The following is a 19205-nucleotide window of genomic DNA, read 5'->3' as shown; positions in this document are numbered from 1 at the left end:
CCCGCTGCGGTGCGCCGCGGAGCATCGGTTTGACTTCAGGCTGGTGATCTGGAAGGCCTCAGACATGACTATATAAAGATGGCCTGTAGCCTGGGGCTGTGGGAAACCAATGCTTTCCGCTGCTTCAGAGAGCCTGTGGGCCTCAGTTTTTTGCACATGAACAGAGTTTTTATTCATAAGAGAATGGGCAGGGTTCAGTAACTATGCAGCAAGAGGCCTGGGATTTACACAGTACAGGACATAATGCTGCATCTCTGACATTTGCAGAGAGCTGGGAAATTCCTGCGACGCTGCAGGGGTTGCTTTGCATAAGGAAATTAAAGCTATGGCAAGCTATGCAGTCGTCGTTATGGAAACCTCCTGCCCTGACCTCATGGATTTGTGTGCGCATGGTTTGGCAACACTCAGAATTCTGGGCATGCCAATAAACCATCACTGAAGTAAATAAAACGGACTCTGCATTCATTCAGGTCTCAGAGACTTGCGAGAGGTGCCCCTGCAGTACCGAGTCTCGCCAGCAGAGAGCGCCGCCGGGTTCCCCTCGGGCCTCAGGGATGGCGATGAGGCCCTGTGAAAGGTGATCCGAGGGGCTGAGGGTGGAAAATGTGGGCAGGGAGCCCTCTCAGTGATGCGGTCGACCCTGACCTCTGCCATTCACTGCCTCCAGCAGCCCCGCAGCTTACAGCATGCAGACTGCGGCTGCACTGCGAGCAGGGCGGCCGACGGAAGCCGTGCACACACATGCAGCACTGCAGAGACTGACCTGCGTTCTGCTGCAGAGTCTGAGAGCGGACGGTGCTGTCTGTAATAACCATGCCTGATACGCCACACTCAGCCCACAAAAACATTCATGTTCCATTTTTAATCACAGGTGAAAAGAGGGTATGTATACGTATTTTTGAGCATTCACATGAACTTTCTTGAGCAGTTCACACATAAAACAGGTAACACAGAAAATAGAAACTCAATATAGCGCTCTAGCAGAGTGGAATGGCCATCTGAAATATAAAACTGTGAGTGCAGATACATACATACAACTCTTTTCAGAGTTTCATTTGCAGCTGAGATTCTTACAGTGCTGCCTGATTTGGGGAACAGTTGTTTGAACACCAGCTCTTCTCGTGAAAAGCTTCCTCCTTTTCTCTCTCCTTCCCTGCCTCTCCACCCCCCACCTTCTCTCTCTCTCTCTCTCCCTCAGCACTTTAAGAGGAGCTGGAGTGAAGCACTGGACTGGGTCACACCGTCTGCTCGGGGACCCAGCCGAAGGAGCAGCAGATATTAGGAGCTGCAAGGAAAGGAACGCATGGCTGAGGACACGACGGATTGACATTCTCCCCTCCCGGTGCAGTGGCCATGAGAATGTCGGGCTCTCTCGTCCAGCACACAGGAGGACTCTCGGAGACACTCCCCTGTCTCTGGCACAGAGCCTTCCTGGGGTCCAAACCCGCACGCTGTGTGGACCAGCACAGTCTGCTGCAAATACAGTACATGTACTCATTTAGCAGAGCGACTTACGAAGCATCGCTGGCCTGATGGACAACAGTGCACAGAAAATGCCAGAGCACATCTGAACATGCCTTAATATCACACAGTGCTACAATAACCGGTGCTGTACTCACTGTGGACCAAGGCCTACGATAACCAAATTTTAAACAACCAGTGTGCAAGTCCAATAAAGATATCCCATTTCACAGATCAGTCGGTGACTCTGCCACCGCTTGACAAAGGACACCTGGCTGGGTACACCTCAAAATCAAGACGTCATCTGATGGGGAATGTCACCAAACCTGTGCTACTGTACTCAAGATTTTCTAAATAATAAAATCTTGCATATTCTACCTTGTAATTTGCATTGAGACTAAACTAACACCTGTCGGTCCTGTCCTTTCATTGTGCTTCTTAAACACACGTTTAATAAAAATGACTGACAGCTCTACCTCAGTGATATTCAATCTTGCTGCTGGGAAAAGTTTCACATTTGCTGCTTTGCAAATTAAATGGAACACTGGTGATTTCCCCAAGAGGAAGTGAGATAAAAATGAAAATGACACACATCACGTTACAAGACCTTGGAAAGGCATAGGTGTGTCACCGCCTAGTGAACTGGGGGGGGGGCACATGCATGCACGCCACAGCTGGCTACAGATTTATCACACTGGAGGTCACTGAGGTGAGGGACAAACCAGTAAAAATGTGATGAAGGTGTCTGGAACATGTTGCCTGTGAAGGACACGGCGCAGCTCAATCTGCCAATGAGGCGCTATATGCCCGACTTGTTCCCGCAAATCAATGAGCCAGCAGGTGCAAGCTGCGGTAACAGCCTCTGCGTTATTTACTGAGATGTTACAGGAAATGAGCCCATAGGTGACGCCAGTCGGAGTGACATAAGTGAGCTTCGTGTGTGTGTGACTCAGTGCGATTGTGAAATGGGTTGGGCCGTGGGAGGGGGTAGAGAGGTTTATATCTGGCCTTCAGTCATGGGAGAAATTCTGCTGGCGCTGGCTGCTGTAAATAAAGAGTAATTGAGGACAGGCACGGGGAAGGGCAGCACTTGCGGGTCCTACCAGGGAGATGGTCAGTTGCACCAATCAGATGACTCTGCGGGCCAAATGCCCTCCCTGTGAGACATAGTTTCCACTCCCTGTTGCCACACTAACATGCATAGGGACACATGGCTCTCGGCAGCTGCCGAGGCGGGGGGGCTGGCACAAGGACCCCGAGAGACAGGCGCATCCGAGTGTTAGCTGAAGCACAGGGGGGCTGGGGGGGGGGGGGGGGGGGGGGGGGGGTGTCAGCGGGAGGAAGCGGAGATCAGCTCCCCGTTTCCACCTGGCGGGATGAGGAAAACCGCCGGAATTTTGTTCTCTCGTCCCTGGGCCTCGTGAGGGCGCCAGCTAAGACGCCCCCACCCCCCCCACCCCCATCTCGGATTTCAAGAGATCTCCTCGTTCCCTCATGGTGAAAATAAGTGGACGCTGTGCCCGCCCCAGCTCTTGACCCGAACGCCCAAGGCTTTCGTAAGCAGCGGTTTAAACCTCTGGTGTTCGCTGATGCGCTGCAACATAAAAATGACCTGAAGTCGTTCCAAGCAATCAGATCACATTCAGACAGGAAACGGGTCTTCTTTTTCTCCATTTAAGGACTGCTGCTTCTCTTTGGTCAAACTGGCCAGAAGAAAAGAACAGCTGCTACCAGGAATTTCCTGTCTGGTCCTGAGGAAGACATCCTGTGTGCGATGGCAGATTTTTACACATCTGCCCTTTAGCTCATCTGACTCCACTACACCCAGGCTCCCACGCCCCCTGCCCCACAATGCAATCCTCCTCAAAACAAAACACTCATTTCACAACAGAGGTCAGGGCATAACAGCCCACACTAAGGCCTCTAACACCGTCTCAATCTGAAATTTGTTCCCAATCCTGTGATGGTACGGTAACAAATCAATTTTTTAATTACATTATATTTATTTTGTGTCAACAGAAGCATGGGAACAGATCAATTCTACGCAACAACTCCACAGATGCTGGGAACAAACCACAAATCCATGACAAACGGTAACAACGGTAGGGAAAGCCCTGAGATGAAGATAAAGAAACGACGTTACATTATCGGCATTTAGCGGACGCTCTTATCCAGAGCGACTTACATCAATTACGGGTTATTCATTTATACAGCTGGATATTTACAGATGCAGTTCTGGGTGAAGCTGCCCGACAGTGCAGCAGCAGTGTCCCAGCGGTGGATCGAACCTGCAACCTTTTGGTTACGAGTCCTGCTCCTTAACCGCTATGCTACACTGCCGCCCCTACCTGACCCAACCTGACGACAGGTATCAAGCAGAGGGAGCCTCCCGCAAGGCCCTGTGTATGGGAGTGGCTAAACTCACTTCTGCTGGAGGTCATGCAGGCTCTGCTCTGCCCTCTGCAGGCCCTCCAGGTCCTTCATCATCTTCTTCATGTGGTCCTTGGAGTAGCGGTTCTGGATGTAGGCGAACCAGCAGCCTCCCATGCCGATGACGATGGACACCACCAGCATGAAGTCCTTCAGATGGTTGTGCCGGTTCACTGTTGGAGAGACGGAGGGAGAGGAGGTTCCGTATGTGAGATCCCACACACGCCATTCACTCTACAGGAGTCTAGGTATACACCATGCGCTACAGGCTCTCTCCTTCATGTAAGCTAATGATATGTTTGGTTCATGGGTAAATGAAGCGAAGTTAAAGAGGACTTGAGAAAAAAGAATGCAAAAGGAACTGACGGTTGATGAACCCCAGAAAGGCCATAGGAGCTAACGGTCATTTATGGTCAACATTTAAAGCCAACACTGATGAGGCTAACCTTTCTGTTTGTGGGCGACCGGGGATTCAGCCTTGTCATGAAGTGCACTAGGATGCTGTATACTACATATGTACGACAAAAGCTGAAAGACTCACATGGGATCCTGCAAACGACAGGACATTCCTTTACCTACAGTTACACCTCTATCACATGTGGTCCTATGTGATGTGAGAGATTTGTGAATGATAAAAACACTGAGGACAAACATCAGGATAACATTCTCTCTCCCTCTCTCCCTTCTCCACTGCCACAGCTACATTTTCTCCCCTGTGCTAACGTGCTTGGTCTGGGCAGCAAAACGAGCTCTTTCCGACAGAGTCAGAGGGGACCGAGGGACCGAGATAAAGGCAGATTAACGCTGTCTATTTCCGTCCGGTGACCGCCCACCAGCGGAAAGCGGGCGGCGACTGGCGGCTGAGGGGAGATGTGACATTTACACGGGACCCCAGGAATCCCGCCCTGGCTTTCCGTCCCGTGTCCTCTGCGCGGCGTGCCAAAGAGCGCCAAGGTGTCCTGCCGAAAGAGCCGCCATGCTGGGAGGACCGAGACATCCTGGAATCCCCTTCATACGTGGTGCATCAGACACAGGCTCACAGCTACATGAAACTGACCAAAGATGACTTCAAACAGCTCCCTTCCTTGCTCCATCAGTCACTTTCCAGAGCTTCAATGACCTCCCTGCTTTGACAGCTTTGATTTCTATACTCACTTGGCATGGCAATGACACTGCAGACACAGTGAAATGCCGCTGCCGAACCTGAGACGATGGACTGGTGCACTGATCGCCTTAAGTGCTGTTCTATGCGTCAGTTCAAAAGGGAACTGAAGGTTCCTTCTAACACTGAGAGCTCTCTTCCCAGCAGCCTTGCCCGCAGGTCAGAAGCATAACAGTATCAGTCTACTCATAGTAGCCCTTGTGTTGCAGTATAATGTAAGAGCTCGATCCAATGCGAGAGGACCTGCTGAAACACAGTTCTGAGGGCCGTTTCAGTTGGGGGGGGGGGGGGGCAGGTGCACTGAGTTGAAGGCCAGAGTACGGCCGAAGGAAAGCTGCCACAGGGCTTTTGGCGCAAGACGCAGTCTGCAGGCCACCTTAAACCGCCCTTTGTCACACAGGCTTTCCGAAGTGTGCAGGCACACCGTGGAGCTTTACCACCTAATCCTGCCGGCTGGGGACAAAACCTTCGCTCTGTTCCGCTTCCCTGCACAGGCAAACAGACCGGCCCGGGGGAAGCACGCTCCGCTTTCTCCCTGCCGTCGTGCGGAAGTCAGCTAAACGGATGCGCCGCCGTGGGCCGCTGGCGTTTAGCCCCGGTCATCGGTCACAAACACGGTGTGTGTGTGTGCTCTAGCGGCTTCGTCCACACAAGGATAAACACCGCGTCTGTCCCGCTGCCAGCGTCACTCTGCCCTCACGGGGAAGGAGGGGGGGACGACGACGTCGGCGTTGATTCCTGGCCGACCACGGCTCCGGCTCAGGTTGCTAAGATACGCCGTCGACTGCCATAAGCGCTCGCATCGCCTCTGCTCCAGCTGCCCGCGTCCATCTCCTGCCTCCTCTGAAGCGTAGCAGAGCCCGCAGCAGACAAATAAGCTGCTATATAATTACCGCTACATGTCGCAAGCTAACAGGACAACATCACCCCCCCCCCCCCCCCCCACGCGCTTCACCGCCATGTCTTCAGGAGCAGGGGGAAACAGACCCCCAAGCGCTCGTTTTCATGGGGCTTAATTTCGGCGTCTCCACGCTCAATTTGCTTCAGTGCCGCAGAACGGTATCATTACGCCCACAACGTATTCCGCTGTTGAAGATCACCCATTAAGCCTGAGTCACAACAAAAGTCAGAATTTGTACCCTTGCAAGGAGGGCTGTTCACTGGGCCAATCTAAATGCTTTGACATGAGAATACAGATTGGGTAATGCAGGACTCAAACGAGCTACGACACACCACCGCAAGGAAAACAAGTCTCTCTTAATATTACCACATCCGCTAAGGCTAGCAGATTCTCACTTTTTCCATTTGTAGCCTTAATGCACATTAAAACAAGTCACACGTCCATCAGAATTCAAACCCCCTTAACATGAGTTTGAGAGAGAAAGAAGGGGGGGAAATTTTTCAGACATGTGTAAGTTAAACATTTCTACAAGCTCACGAGGCCCGATAACCTGTAATTTCTTGCTTTGCCGGCATGTTACTTGATGCCTATGAAAGAGGTCCAAAGTGCCATGTTTAACCACCAATTAAGCTGTGAAAGCTTTGGGCTAAATGCGACTTTTCTGTCATGGCAAAGTAAATATCTAACTGCTTTTTATGTGTTAGGAGTCATAAACAAGCCAATGAGTCGTGTCCGTGGCGTTCAAAGAGCTGTCCACTAAAGCGAAACCCAGGGCTCGCTTGCCAGGCTTGATCCATTGTTCAATGTGTCCCAAAATGCTGCTGCAGACAGAGTCAGGCCTTGTATGTGTCAGCAGGAAGCCTGTGGCTTCTCGCCCCACCTGTCACTTCCAGGCTGCTCCGACCCCTCCTCTAATGCCCCCCCCTTTCTGTAGCTGCTATGGGTGCTGTCAGCTGGGACTCGTCACCCCCACAGGCAGACAAAGAGACCTGCCAGACGCAGGCCCCACAAAATCCAACCCTTCTTTCACCTTCTTCTAGAATCGTCTGCTTCATTTCGCCTCCCTCCTTTCCTTTCACCCTGTCTATCCCACTCTACCCACTGCCCTCCCTTCAATTCCCGCCTTCCTCACAATCTCTCACGGGCTCCACACTGCAGAATACCTGGGACTGGGCCCACACCGACCTCAAGGCCCTGAATCCTAGATCACTTTGATACATCAGGGGGCATTAGGGAAAGGCCTGGATCATTTAGGGTGAAGTCAACGTGACTCCAGAAACAAACCTCTAAGAAGTCATCACGTCTCGAACGTCGGGGGCATTCCTCTGGCCTCACTTCTCACGGATATAATAAAAGCGTCTGAGATAATACTATGTAAAATAGTTTTTCAAAGGCAATTTTGTGGCTTCCTCTCACAACTTTATTCTACGTGGCAAACACAAAATGTGTGACATACTAAAGACTTCTGCAAGCTGAAAGATCACTTAGTCCTGCATGTGTAAATATGACCTTTCATATGAACACATAATGTCAGCCAAGACGTCAATTCAAGCTCGTCTCAGTTCCCTCAGTATCTGCAGGGTGGGGCGCTGAGCCCAGCCACGGGGTTGACAGAGGAGCAGATCTCTCCTCAGAAATTCACTTCTTCAACAGCAAGGGTCATAGGCACAATCATGACGTGGCTTGGTACGAACAGCATAAACAGCTGTGGACAGATGTTGGTATTCACAGACACTGGGAGTGCCTGAGGAGCAGGGAGAAGTGACCGGTTTAGTTTCTCGTCAGGCTCTCTCATTTTGCCTGCTTTACAGGGGAGACACGCCCTGCCTGACCGCCATCTCGCAGGGAGCTGGCCGTGAAGGCGTCTGAGCGATGCGGGTATAAGACACTGTGAGCCGAACAGGCCCGCTCAGAGGAAACGCACCTGCCGCGGAGAGGTGGGGGGAGAGGGGGGGGCGTTTGTTTGTTACAGTGCGCCAGAGCTGTGTGCCTGGCATACTGAGCAGCTCCGGCTCACCTTTGCTGTATGCCCAAAAAACTTCGCTCGTAACCCTGGCAACAGCTCCACGGCGCTGGCGCTGGAGTCCCTCTTGCTCCACGTCTCGTTCTGCTTTGGACCGTCCATTACATCACATCACATCACATCACATCACGTTACACTCCTTTAGCAGACGCTCTTATCCACAGCAACTTCCAGCGCAAAAGAACAGAAGAGTATCCATTCAAGTTGAATGAGCAACAGTGTCAAACCGGGCTAACGACACTCCCAGACCAGCGAGTGCGAGCGTAACACTATTCAATCCCTTCCGCAAGCTACCTGTGCTAACCTGACTAGAAAGTCTCGAAACTAAGCCAAGTGCAAACACTAACCATACATCACAGCCACTAGATCAGAGACTGCAAAACACACCGAGATGTTACATGTAAAATGAACGGTATCCATCCCCGACTGGGAGCGGAAGGTGCCTCCGACACGCGCGGTCGAGTCGCGCGGCTCCCAGCTGGGCGGAACGTGGCGGAGCGTTGCCGTGGGGACGGCGGGTGTGGGAGTGACTGAGTAAGCGGTAGTGCCATTATCCTCCTCTCTCTCCGTTCCCCCTCAAGGGGAACCGGCTTAATCGGCCGTGAGTTTTCATTACGGCCAGCTGGCGAATGACGTTAATGAGACATACATCATAACGAGGCCGCCGTAACGAGGAACTAACGAGACAACATGCAGCCCACCCGTCTATTCTCATAAAATAAATGAGAGTGGCAGCAAAATAAAAACAGGAAACAGACGCAAGAACTACTGAAAACTCATTTTGCGAGCGCTTGCGATTAATTAGAGAGCACTGTTAATATCTTAAGCTACTGGTGGTATGCGAGTTGAGGAGTGTCTCTTAAGGTATTCTAAGGCCAGTGAGTGTCTAAATCTGGAGAGCTTAAAATAGTGGTGACAATTTCAATTCAATGAGTTGCTAAAATATGTTTTGGAACATCTGCTAAATAAGACATCGCTCGAGTCCAAGAGAAAACACAACAACACAACAATATTTTTTATACTTTGCTGAGCAGACTGAGCTACTACAGTTTAACAACAGTCTAATAAAGTTAAAAATTGAACCAGACCAGCACAACACTTATTTTAACCAGAGATGGGACAAATGAAGACAGTCTCCATTACTATGTATGCAGTATTTCTAGTGAAAACGAGGGTAGAGACAGCTGAAAGAGCCCAAGAGGTCAAAGAGACTGTGACCCCTGTGAGCGCTATGCAAAAAACCTGCAGATAAACACTCAAGCGAGCTGCAGAATGCTGCTTTCCTGCATTTCACGAATATTTGGCCTTTGTGAGGCACTCTCAGAGGAGCGGTCATCTCTAATTGGCGCAGGGGCTGTCATGGTAAAGAAGACAAGGCCACCAATAAAATCTAAATAAGAAAATGAGAAAGGCCCACCAGGATGATAACAGAAAGCAGGCAGGATGTGGTGGAACACTCAAGTAGATCCTAAGTGCTTGTTTATTTGCCCTGGTCACGTCTGCAGGGCCCAAGACGGTCTGTTTGTAACCCTGACAAATGTTTGGAGAACATTTTGCAGACGCTCCTGAGTGCCGAATGCAGCCGGGGAGATATGGGCCTTGGCAGGAAGGAAGCGCCGGCCGCAGCAGGCCTGCAGATAACACGGAACGCAAACTGCTCCTCCGTCTTATACGCCTGACGGCTCCGTAGTTTGTTCAGGGAGTTAAGATTCGAAGCCACGAATGGCGGCGGGAGTTCTGGTAATCTCAAACAACACTTCTTTGTCCCTTTCCTTCCTCTTTCAGAAGCTGCCAGCGAATAGGTTCAGACCCATTTTTCACAACGTTTATTGGCTTAGCAGATGTCCTTATGTGGTGTGACATATGTCTTACACAATACCCAGCAGGACACTTAACTGTGAGGAGATTCGGTTAATTCAAGAGCCCTGCCCGAGGGGTTTTCAGATCCTTTCAGTTAGGTCGCTATTCTACTGTACCTTACGGCATTATAATCTCATTTCCATTCACGCCAATTCCATCTGTGCTTCTTCCAGTGCGGCTCGTATAAACGCGATTATACAGCTCCTCAGCTGAAATTGCTTGTTTGGGTCCGCTATCGTGAGACTGCCGAGGCTGGGGGAAGCACTCCCTCGAAGATCCTCCTCTGTCGCCGTGCGTCAGCCAGGAAGCTTTGATTTACAGCGAATTACTGCTTTTCAGTTCATAGGTTTGTTTAAGCAGGCTCTATCGCTATGCTTTCCTTGGCCCGGTCATAGGGAAGGCGTGCAGAAGACTTGGTTATTCTGGATCTTATTCTGGATCTTGTGGAATGGGGACGAAAATGTGGCAAAGACAGAGGCTGCCTAAAATGACGCCCCCCCCCCCCCCACGCCCTAGCGTTAAAGAGAGCACTCACTCAGCGGAGCTCCGAACAACACCGTATCCAGGGCTTTCAGCTGCAGCTTCTGCACGTGACTACGGTCCTGCATCTTCAGGACTGACATGGTCAGAGTGGCGTTCTTCATGGCGAGTCTGGGAAAGCAGGAGGGACAGGCTGCATCAGCACAGGATCCATGAGGGGCCACAGGATGGGGGGAGGGGGGGGGGGATGGGAGGGAGACAGGAAGTGATGCCAGTAGGGTGCCCGCTCACCTCGGCATTGCGCTGCCGTTGAAGTTCATCTTCCTGAAGGCCTCCACGTACTGCGGCAGCTCCACGTAGGTGATGAGCCACTCCACCACCTCGTCCACCGTCCAGTTGTAAACTGACAAAGACAACAAGACACAATCACCGCCAGCCATGGGGTTTCCAGAGTCCCTCCAATCCCCAGCACATGCTCACAGATCAAAATGAACTGCTTCACCATCTCACTCGCTGTCCAAACACTCAGCTGAAAGAGTGGTGGAGGTGAAACTAAGTTAACAGTTTTGAAGCGACCCATGTGATTCAAGAAGATGGTTAGCTTCAAAACTGTTAGAATCCTGAAGCGGGCAGACACCTGGCAAATGAAGATGAACACTGCCACATGTGGGCAATAATGTAAGACGGGATTAATTTACAGGCAGTATGTGCAACATGAAAAAGACTTGGGAGTAATAGCTTATGCAAGTCCACAACTGTTTTACTTAAGAGCATCCATTCAGAGCATGTGGGTGGGCACACACATGCTGCAATGGGTGTGGCTTGTTCCTTCAATGTCAGTTAATGACATGCAGCCTAAAATAAATGGCAATGATTGGCTCTGCAAGCACAAAACGAAGAACCACCAATCACTGCCCCAATACCTGTGGAGAGCTCTGTAATGTTAGATAGCTATAACTGTTAATGCCTGCTAAAATACAGCAGTTAGAAGAGTACAGTAATGTTATTTGAAGCAAAACATACACAGCGTGGCTAGCGATATGTGTCTGAAACAACTACCTAGCCAGCAAATGTAAACCCTGTCACTAGCTGCATGTTAGTAAATTAGTTTGATGCCAGCGAGCAGGAGCCCAATATGAGCAGCCTGATTTTCTCTCACTTGTGTGTCATCAGAAACTGCACCGTTTGTCCCACTGGGGTGAGGGCAGTCATTTAGCCGCTTTTTTGAAGCAACCAATTCAACAAATTTAATCATTTTAGGTGTGGGTGGGGGGTGTTTCAGGAAAAGTTTCCGCTTGTTAAGTAGTCCACCACCTGAAAAGGTTTGACAACCACTGCCCAAGACTACAGACGATAACGACAGCCCTTACGGGTCTAAAATGGCCTGTTCTTGTCATTAAACTTCTTAGGCTCTTATATACAGAATGTAACCTACAGTTGGTTGCACCGATAAACACTTAACTCCCACAGCACCCAAACACCAATGCATTGTGGATCTTGGTCCACATCCTGAACTGCTCTAAATAGAGATCACTGAAAAACAAATGTGTCACACTCCTACACCCCCGTAGCAATTATCTGGCTTTTTTATTATTATTGTTGCACAGCCACAACAACATTCTGAACAATCACCATGCATTTATTTACATGACCTCAAACAAAAGGTTTTCCAAAGCCCAATCACCCAAGCCCAGTAGGGCTATTGTGTGGATTCAAGTGCACTAACCATGAAAAATGACAACTTTATATGCAACAACTCAGATTACAACAGTTCCTCATGTTTCAACAGTTTCGCCCTAGCAGCTAGTGTGAATTATGTTCAGTATCCTCTGTCAGAGTACGATTAAAACACTGGCACACAAAACCACACAGACACAGACACACACACACACACACACTGGCCTGCTTTCAATACTAACAGGGAAAGAGAGGAGAACCCTCCCCCCTCCCCACCACCACACCCCCCCTGCAGCCCTGATTCTATCCCAGCAGCCTCTGGCAGCCTCTGGCGTGCTGGAGTAAATGCACAGCACTGTGCCAGTCTGAGGAAAGGTGCGGCTTCCTGCTGCCCAGCCCTCGGTCCTGCACAGGGAGCTGCAATGCAGGGAGCCGCAGACTGGCAGAGCCAGCAAGGGTGAGAGAGAGAGCGTATGCAAGAGAGGTAAAACACAGAGGGAGAAAACAGACAGAGAAGGTCCCCACTGAGTCAGAAACAGAGAGGGGAGAGGGAGGGAGAGAGGGAGAGGGAGGGAGAGAGGAAGAGGGAGGGAGAGGGGGAGAGACGGAGAGGGAGAGGGAGAGGGAGAGAGAGGGAGAGGGAGAGAGCGTATGCAAGAGAGGTAAAACACAGAGGGAGAAAACGGACAGAGAAGGTACCCACTGAGTCAGAAACAGAGAGGGGAGAGGGAGGGAGAGAGGGAGAGGGAGGGAGAGAGGAAGAGGGAGGGAGAGAGGAAGAGGGAGGGAGAGGGGGAGAGGGGGAGAGAGGGAGAGAGGAGAGGGGAGAGGGGAGAGATAGAAAGAGATGTGACAGAGACAGAATGAGGGAGACTCTCTCGTCCTTTCTCCTGGGCTACAGGTGCTGTTAATATTGCCAGTATTGAACTATGCAGTGCTGGTGGTTGAGGAACTCTTCTGCCAGCTTATATCCAACATTTGAGCCTGCACGAATATAACCGGAACAGACTCAAACAGCTGGTGGAGCCACTGGAGACACAGGAAACCAAAGCAAAGCCAGCGCTGCTTGCTTTTACCTCTGAACAGCAGGTTAACATAGAACATTTCTACACTATAGGCTAGAGCTGAAGGAGCCGACTGGATGCCCCAGCCTCTGAGCCGCGACCGAAGCAGACAGCGCTACCCTAGAAGCTGAGAGCCCCAGGGGAGGCGACACCACCGTCTGGGACAGTGTGGCGGTGACAGCGAGAGGGACGTGTGACCGGTGGTGTGCAGCAGACAGAGCAGGGTGGTGCTGAGCAGAAAACCCCCACAGGGAGGGCAGGACAGAGGGGGGCAAACACAGGGGGCAGAATAAGCTCGCTGCACTGAGCCATAACAATGCACGCAGACAAGCACGTCCAACTCTCGCTTATTTACGCGCTTGGAGATGGAGCAGTCGGACTTACCCTCAGAGCCCTTCCAGGCATTCCACAGGTCCTCCACGCTGATGAACTGGTCATCGCCATGGAAACTGTTGTGCTTGGCCTTGGGGTCGTGGTAGTTCAGGTCCTCCCTCAGGAACTGTGTGTGAGAGGTCAACAGGTGAGGGGGGGGGGTTGGGGGGGTCGGGTCAGGTCACACGTTTGGCCAGTCACGCAGCCGGGCCAGGTGGTCAAATACGTGAGGGACAGGAGCGGTCTGGTCACATGCCTCGCTCAAGCGACTCAAAAGTCAGGAAGGACCAGAGCCCCCCCTCCCTTCCCACAAAAACTTAGGACAAAGAGCAAGAATCACAAGAGTTACAGGTTCATTGGGTTCAGAGAGGCTGAGATGGAAATCTCTCCGTGTCTCACAACAGTAAGTCAGGGGGAGAAAGCAGTCCAACAGTAACTGTTAGAGAAGGCTGAGATCCACTGCTGCACAACGACACAAGGGCCTGCAGATCCTCTCTCTCGCACTATCCCACACTGTCCGGCATGCACAGCCAGGCAAACACGGTGCTCAGGACCAAACACACTTCACCTTCATACAGGATAACTACATCTGAGTACAGTGGCACACAAAAAACAGGCGAATCTGTGTGTGTGTGTCTGTGTGTGTGTGTGTGCATGTGTACGTGTGTGTGTGCATGCGTGCGTGCGTGAGAGAGAGACAGAGAGAGATTAGTGTTCCCACTGTGATGCTCCAGCATGCTCGAGGAGAGATCAGAGGAGCTGACAAATGCCAGGGCTTTGGCTGACGTGACAAGCCCTGCCTGTCAGCTCAGCCCCCCCCTCGCCGTTCACACAGAGAGGCAAGCTGGCTTCGGTTCCACACTCGCCCCCACAACGCAAGCTCTCAGAGTACGGCTGGACAGGCCAGGGATTGTCAATATTACACAATATCCAAGCCTGTAGAGCTGGAAACACCGCATACACACATTCACTGGGTGAAGATGCCAATCAACCCAAGATAATACAAGACAAAGTACACGTAAAATTACCACTATGAATCAACACCGATCAAAGCCAGCATATGCTATCAATTAGCCACTCCTTTCAGATTTAAAGAAAGTGCCAGATTTTTTGTTTCATATCACTGGTAAGAAGATCTCTGCCATGACTCTGACTTCTGTGCTGCTTAATCTTAACCAGGCAGTCCTCGTTGGGGACTGATCTGCTCTCACATGCTTTGAGCTCCTCTGACAGTGTAACATTCAGCAGGGTTCGGACGGGAGGTGGCCGAGCTGGCGCCGCTTTGGGGAATTGACGTGTTGAGTCAGTCTCAGGGATTCTTCAGGAGCTGGCTCACAGCGAGGGCTGCCACCTGTGCTTACTGTGCACTTTTCGGGGAGGGCTGTGGAACTCCCGCACTAAAACTGCCCAGCCAGGGGAGGGGCGGTCAGAGTGACCCTGATCCCCACAAAAAACACACACACACACGCACACACACACATTGCACACACACTTGCACTCATGCATGCATACAAGCACGCACACGCACGCATACACACACACGCTCGCTCACACACAAAGCTACTGCCCCACACAGCCACCAGGCTTACAAAGAGGCCACCCTTCAGCTTGGCTTGACCGTGACGCTCCCCATGGTTCAGTAGGACTGACTGTAAGGTGGGGGGGGAGTCGTCTTACCAGCCCTGACCTCTGACCTTCTGCAGGAATGCCAGCAGTAGAGGGGGGGCTGAAAGGAGGTGTACTATGCTTGCTCCTCCCATCAGGAGGAGGTGCAAAGGGGAGGGATAAAGTCATTACCGCTGTGGCCACGCTACCCATTACACCAGAGCCTCAACTCCCAGATCCAAAGGCCAGCGAAGCTCCATGTGTCAGCAGTGCACAACTCAAAGCCCGGGGGTGCCGGCAGGTTTTCAGTTTTCGTCCCAACTGACATCTTTATTCCCAAACTGAAGCCCTGCGTTTCTCTTCCTTAAATTCAAGACCAGACTCAGCATGAAAGAACCTTTTATCATTAACACTAGCCAACTAACAATATTAAACTATGTACAACTGTACAATTTTTTATGTATTTATTGAGAATGTAAGGGTTGCAATTCTATACTATTTTTTTAAAAATATACATGAATTATAAAAAGGTGAATTATTAAAACAAATAGTCATAAACATCATATTCCAACTCTGGAGCACTTTATCTTCCAGATGGATTACAAAGGATGAATTGCTGGGTTTCAGGAGCCAGATAATGGAACAACTTTATTGTGTAAATAGGGCAAGCCTTTCATTACACAGATAAAGCATCAACAAAAAGCTTGCCTGAAAAACCAGGTCTTTTAGCTAATACCTTATTCCTGTTATAGCGGGGAAGGTAATACTTTAGAGTATTAACCTTTCTGATTGAAAAAAAATCTTCTAAAGCGATGTTCATCAATGCTTAAAGTCTAAAGTCCAGAGATCTTTGTGCTGTGCTCCACCGAAGCCTGTCCACCGGGTCTCAGTGCAGGACTGGTTAAAATGTTGAAGGGGAGGACGGAACGAGACTGTGGGGTTGCGCTGTCTCATCTGCCCTTGTGTCTCAAACTTCACCTGTCTCCTTGTGAAGGTCTTGGAAAGCCTTTCACCCTTCCACAAACCAGGTGTGAGAAAGGCACTTTGAACCTGGGCCTGGGGTATGAATCTGGTGGGGGGGAATCAGCGGGGGATTAGCACCCCTGATGAAAGAGGCCCACATGGATCTGGGAGGGAAAGTAGCGAAGTCTAGAGAATGGAGAGGTCAGCCTTGTGCATACTATGGACAGGAGGTACCTGCTTAAAGCAAGAGAAAGCTGATTTTGTTCAAGGGAATACTGTTCCCTCTAAGAAAAACACACTGGCCAAGACCCTAGCGTATATATATATGAGCTTAACAACAGCAGATATCAGTCTTATGGAAATTAAATCCATAGAATTCCTAAAAACAGATAACAAAAACTCTCAAATATACAAAAATTCCAATAAATTTTGAGTACATGAAGAAACAAGTTTTAAAGCCAATAAAATTGTCAAGTAAAACAATCAATGGTGAAGCATATATACTTTTAAAAGCCATTTCCTTCCTTCTGTGCTGTACACAACCATCAGATATTGCAGGCATGAGACACGCAAATTCATAACTGCTAAATCAAATTATTTGATACTGCAAAAAATGAGGGTACAAGCAATCTATAGTTATTTTTGTGTTTATTATGAAAACACAAATTGGCCTAAAATGGCACATTTACTCCAGAGAGCCTGGCAGCATTGTGAATGAACCCTGACTTTGCAGGTGTACAGAACTCAGACAGGTAGAGCTGTGGACTACTTAACACACGCTGTGGCGGTGAGATAGACACCTGGAAGCATCAATGAGGAAGCAGCCAAATTTCAACGTGCACGCTAGCACTCCACAATATGAGGATGCTATCCTTGGCTCAACATAAAATTAGTTTCTTTCCATTTATGGTAAATGCCAACAGTGTATCAGCGACTGCCTCTTGGTAAGACACTCAACGCTGTAGTAGCTGCATCTTCCTTTCAGAGATTTGAAAGGCCTAATCTCTCCACCCCCAATGCGCAGAGACGTGGAGGACTCACCCCGTCCGTCTCCGCCACGTCTACGTTGCCGTTGGCGTCGTCGTCCATCTGCTTGTGGATGCTGCGGATGGCCTCGAAGCTGAGGATGGCGTTTTCATCCTGGCACAGGGGCTCGTCGATCCGGCACAGCTCTGGGGGGGAGGGGGAGAGAGACAGGGGCTGCTCAGTGAGCAGGTACACACACGGAGCTGTGGGGGGTTTCAGCAGTGATGCACACTGGTTAGCCCATGTGAGCATCGAGCGCTGCAAACCATGCATGTGTTTCTGCAACACTAATCAACAACCTCTGAGGGTGAGAAAAAAGAAACAGCCAAGAAAAAGACCTCAGGGTTTGTGCATTCCCTACTGTAGGCATCCCTTAGATCCCTAAACAACCTTCCATGATCCTTAAACTGCCACAGATTCACTGCACTGGGTAATGACTGCAATTCGGATGTTTACACTGAATGTATTCCCAATTTCACTTTGGCATTTTCGATCATGAGAGAGGGTGTGTGAGTGGAGTTGCAATATCCCTGGACCTAGATCAAAAGCTCTGAGGCAGAACCTCCCACAGAGAGATAGAACACCTGTCATCCTCTGTAAACTTCCTGCAAAGTCAAGTGGACGCTGCTTGTTGTCAGAGTGACAGCTCCTTCCTTCAGTGCCATTAGGAGTTTGGTTAAGTCTGTGCAGGGCACACCACCATGATAAATCTAGGAGGGGGGTCAGACCCGCAACAAATTGAGAATCATTACACTTTAAACGCAAGCTATACTGTCCTGAGGTGGCGTTCAGAGTCTCATTGTGGCAGTGAAGCTTCCTTGTTCCCAGCAGGGACCATAAAGGTGTTTAAATATAGCTGACGCTTTAACTAAAACCAGCTAGTGTCTATTTATAGACTGAAACTCTGTACAGCTGTTTAGTTACTGCAGTGAGGTGGGGGGAGGCAGGGGGGCAATGGAACTCTGTTCAAGTCTGTGTTCTTTTCACAGGGCCAGAGCAGATGGGAGAGGGGAACCTGATCATTTCCCTGTGCTCGGAACAAGCACTGCATTGACGTCACTGTGTTGGACAGAGAAAGCTGACGGGGGTCCGTATATACACAAGCTGAAACAAAGAAAGTGCTGATGACCTTTCACTTAGCAATTAGGAGCTTCTGTATCAACACACACAGACACGGACACGGACACGGACACACACCCACAGACACACACCCACACACACACACACACACACACACCCACAAGCGCGCACACGCACACACCTGACATTTAAAGAAATCATACTGCGCCTTCAAGTCACTCAGTCTTGGCAACTGCATGCCTGATTGTGTAACTTTTATAATTACTCTACTATAAAAGGGAGTCGTTTGTGTGAGTATACCGTTCTCACACCAACTTCCATGGAAGACGGCTCACAATAATACGGAAATTTTGATTAAAAACTGCCAAGGTACCAAAAGGCCATCTCAGCTACAAGGTCACATAATGAAAGCACTTTCACATCACGCTTACCACAAAACTCAGTAAGGCTACGCCATACTCAGGACATTAATAATCTTATATTTAGTGTGGCAGAGCAGCAGAGCCGTGTTTATGGGAACCAGTGATTATTAACCTTTGTTGGCAAATGCTGGAGGGCACATAGAGCCACGGAGAGAAGCCTATCTGGTTTCTGCACAGATATCACATGTAGGTTAGGTCAAACCGAAGCGAAACCTCTGAGGGATTCTGCCAGCCCGCTGGGCTTACCACACACCTCGGCCGCCACCCACACCAGCCCCAGGCCTGAGCCTCTCTCTGCGGGCAAGAGTACCGTTATAATGCACAATGAACACACAGGTACGGAGGAAATGCGAGAGGGCCAACACCCAAACAGGAACACACAGAGAGGTGGGTAGGAAGAGGGGCAGAAACTGAGCAGGAAGTAGCTGTGCTCAGCAAGATAAAGGATTTGACACTGTTTCTGTAGGTGCGTCAGGCCCAGAGTGCTCAGGTGAAAGGTATGATGGGAAACATTCCAGCAAACATGTGGCACTGGCAAAAGAATCTGCTGAAATATCTGCCATTACATTCTTCACCTAAGCGCTTTCCTGTGGAGGCTGATCCTTTCCATAGACTTTGGAGTCTTTCAAACAGCCACAGAGTAAGGACAGCATTTTATTTTCTACTCCTCACAACTGTA

The 19205-nt window shown here is 50.0% G+C and overlaps 1 protein-coding gene across 4 annotated transcripts in view; it reads right to left on the bottom strand.

Annotated features, from left to right (window-relative positions):
• Window positions 1-19205, bottom strand: part of LOC118782740 (stromal interaction molecule 1-like) — a 46291-nt gene that overhangs the window by 13443 nt on the left and 13643 nt on the right. For all 4 annotated transcript variants that reach the window (XM_036536270.1, XM_036536267.1, XM_036536269.1 and 1 more), the window contains 5 exons: window positions 17040-17170; window positions 13443-13557; window positions 10609-10720; window positions 10373-10488; window positions 3887-4064 (listed from right to left, as the gene is read on the bottom strand). In XM_036536270.1, the coding sequence (XP_036392163.1) occupies window positions 3887-4064; window positions 10373-10488; window positions 10609-10720; window positions 13443-13557; window positions 17040-17170 (652 nt within the window). The remainder of the gene's footprint in view (window positions 1-3886; window positions 4065-10372; window positions 10489-10608; window positions 10721-13442; window positions 13558-17039; window positions 17171-19205) is intronic.

This window comes from Megalops cyprinoides, chromosome 9 (assembly GCF_013368585.1).
Source record: "Megalops cyprinoides isolate fMegCyp1 chromosome 9, fMegCyp1.pri, whole genome shotgun sequence".
NCBI classification, from domain to species: Eukaryota; Metazoa; Chordata; class Actinopteri; order Elopiformes; family Megalopidae; genus Megalops; species Megalops cyprinoides.
This window is presented reverse-complemented; position numbering and strand designations above follow the sequence as displayed.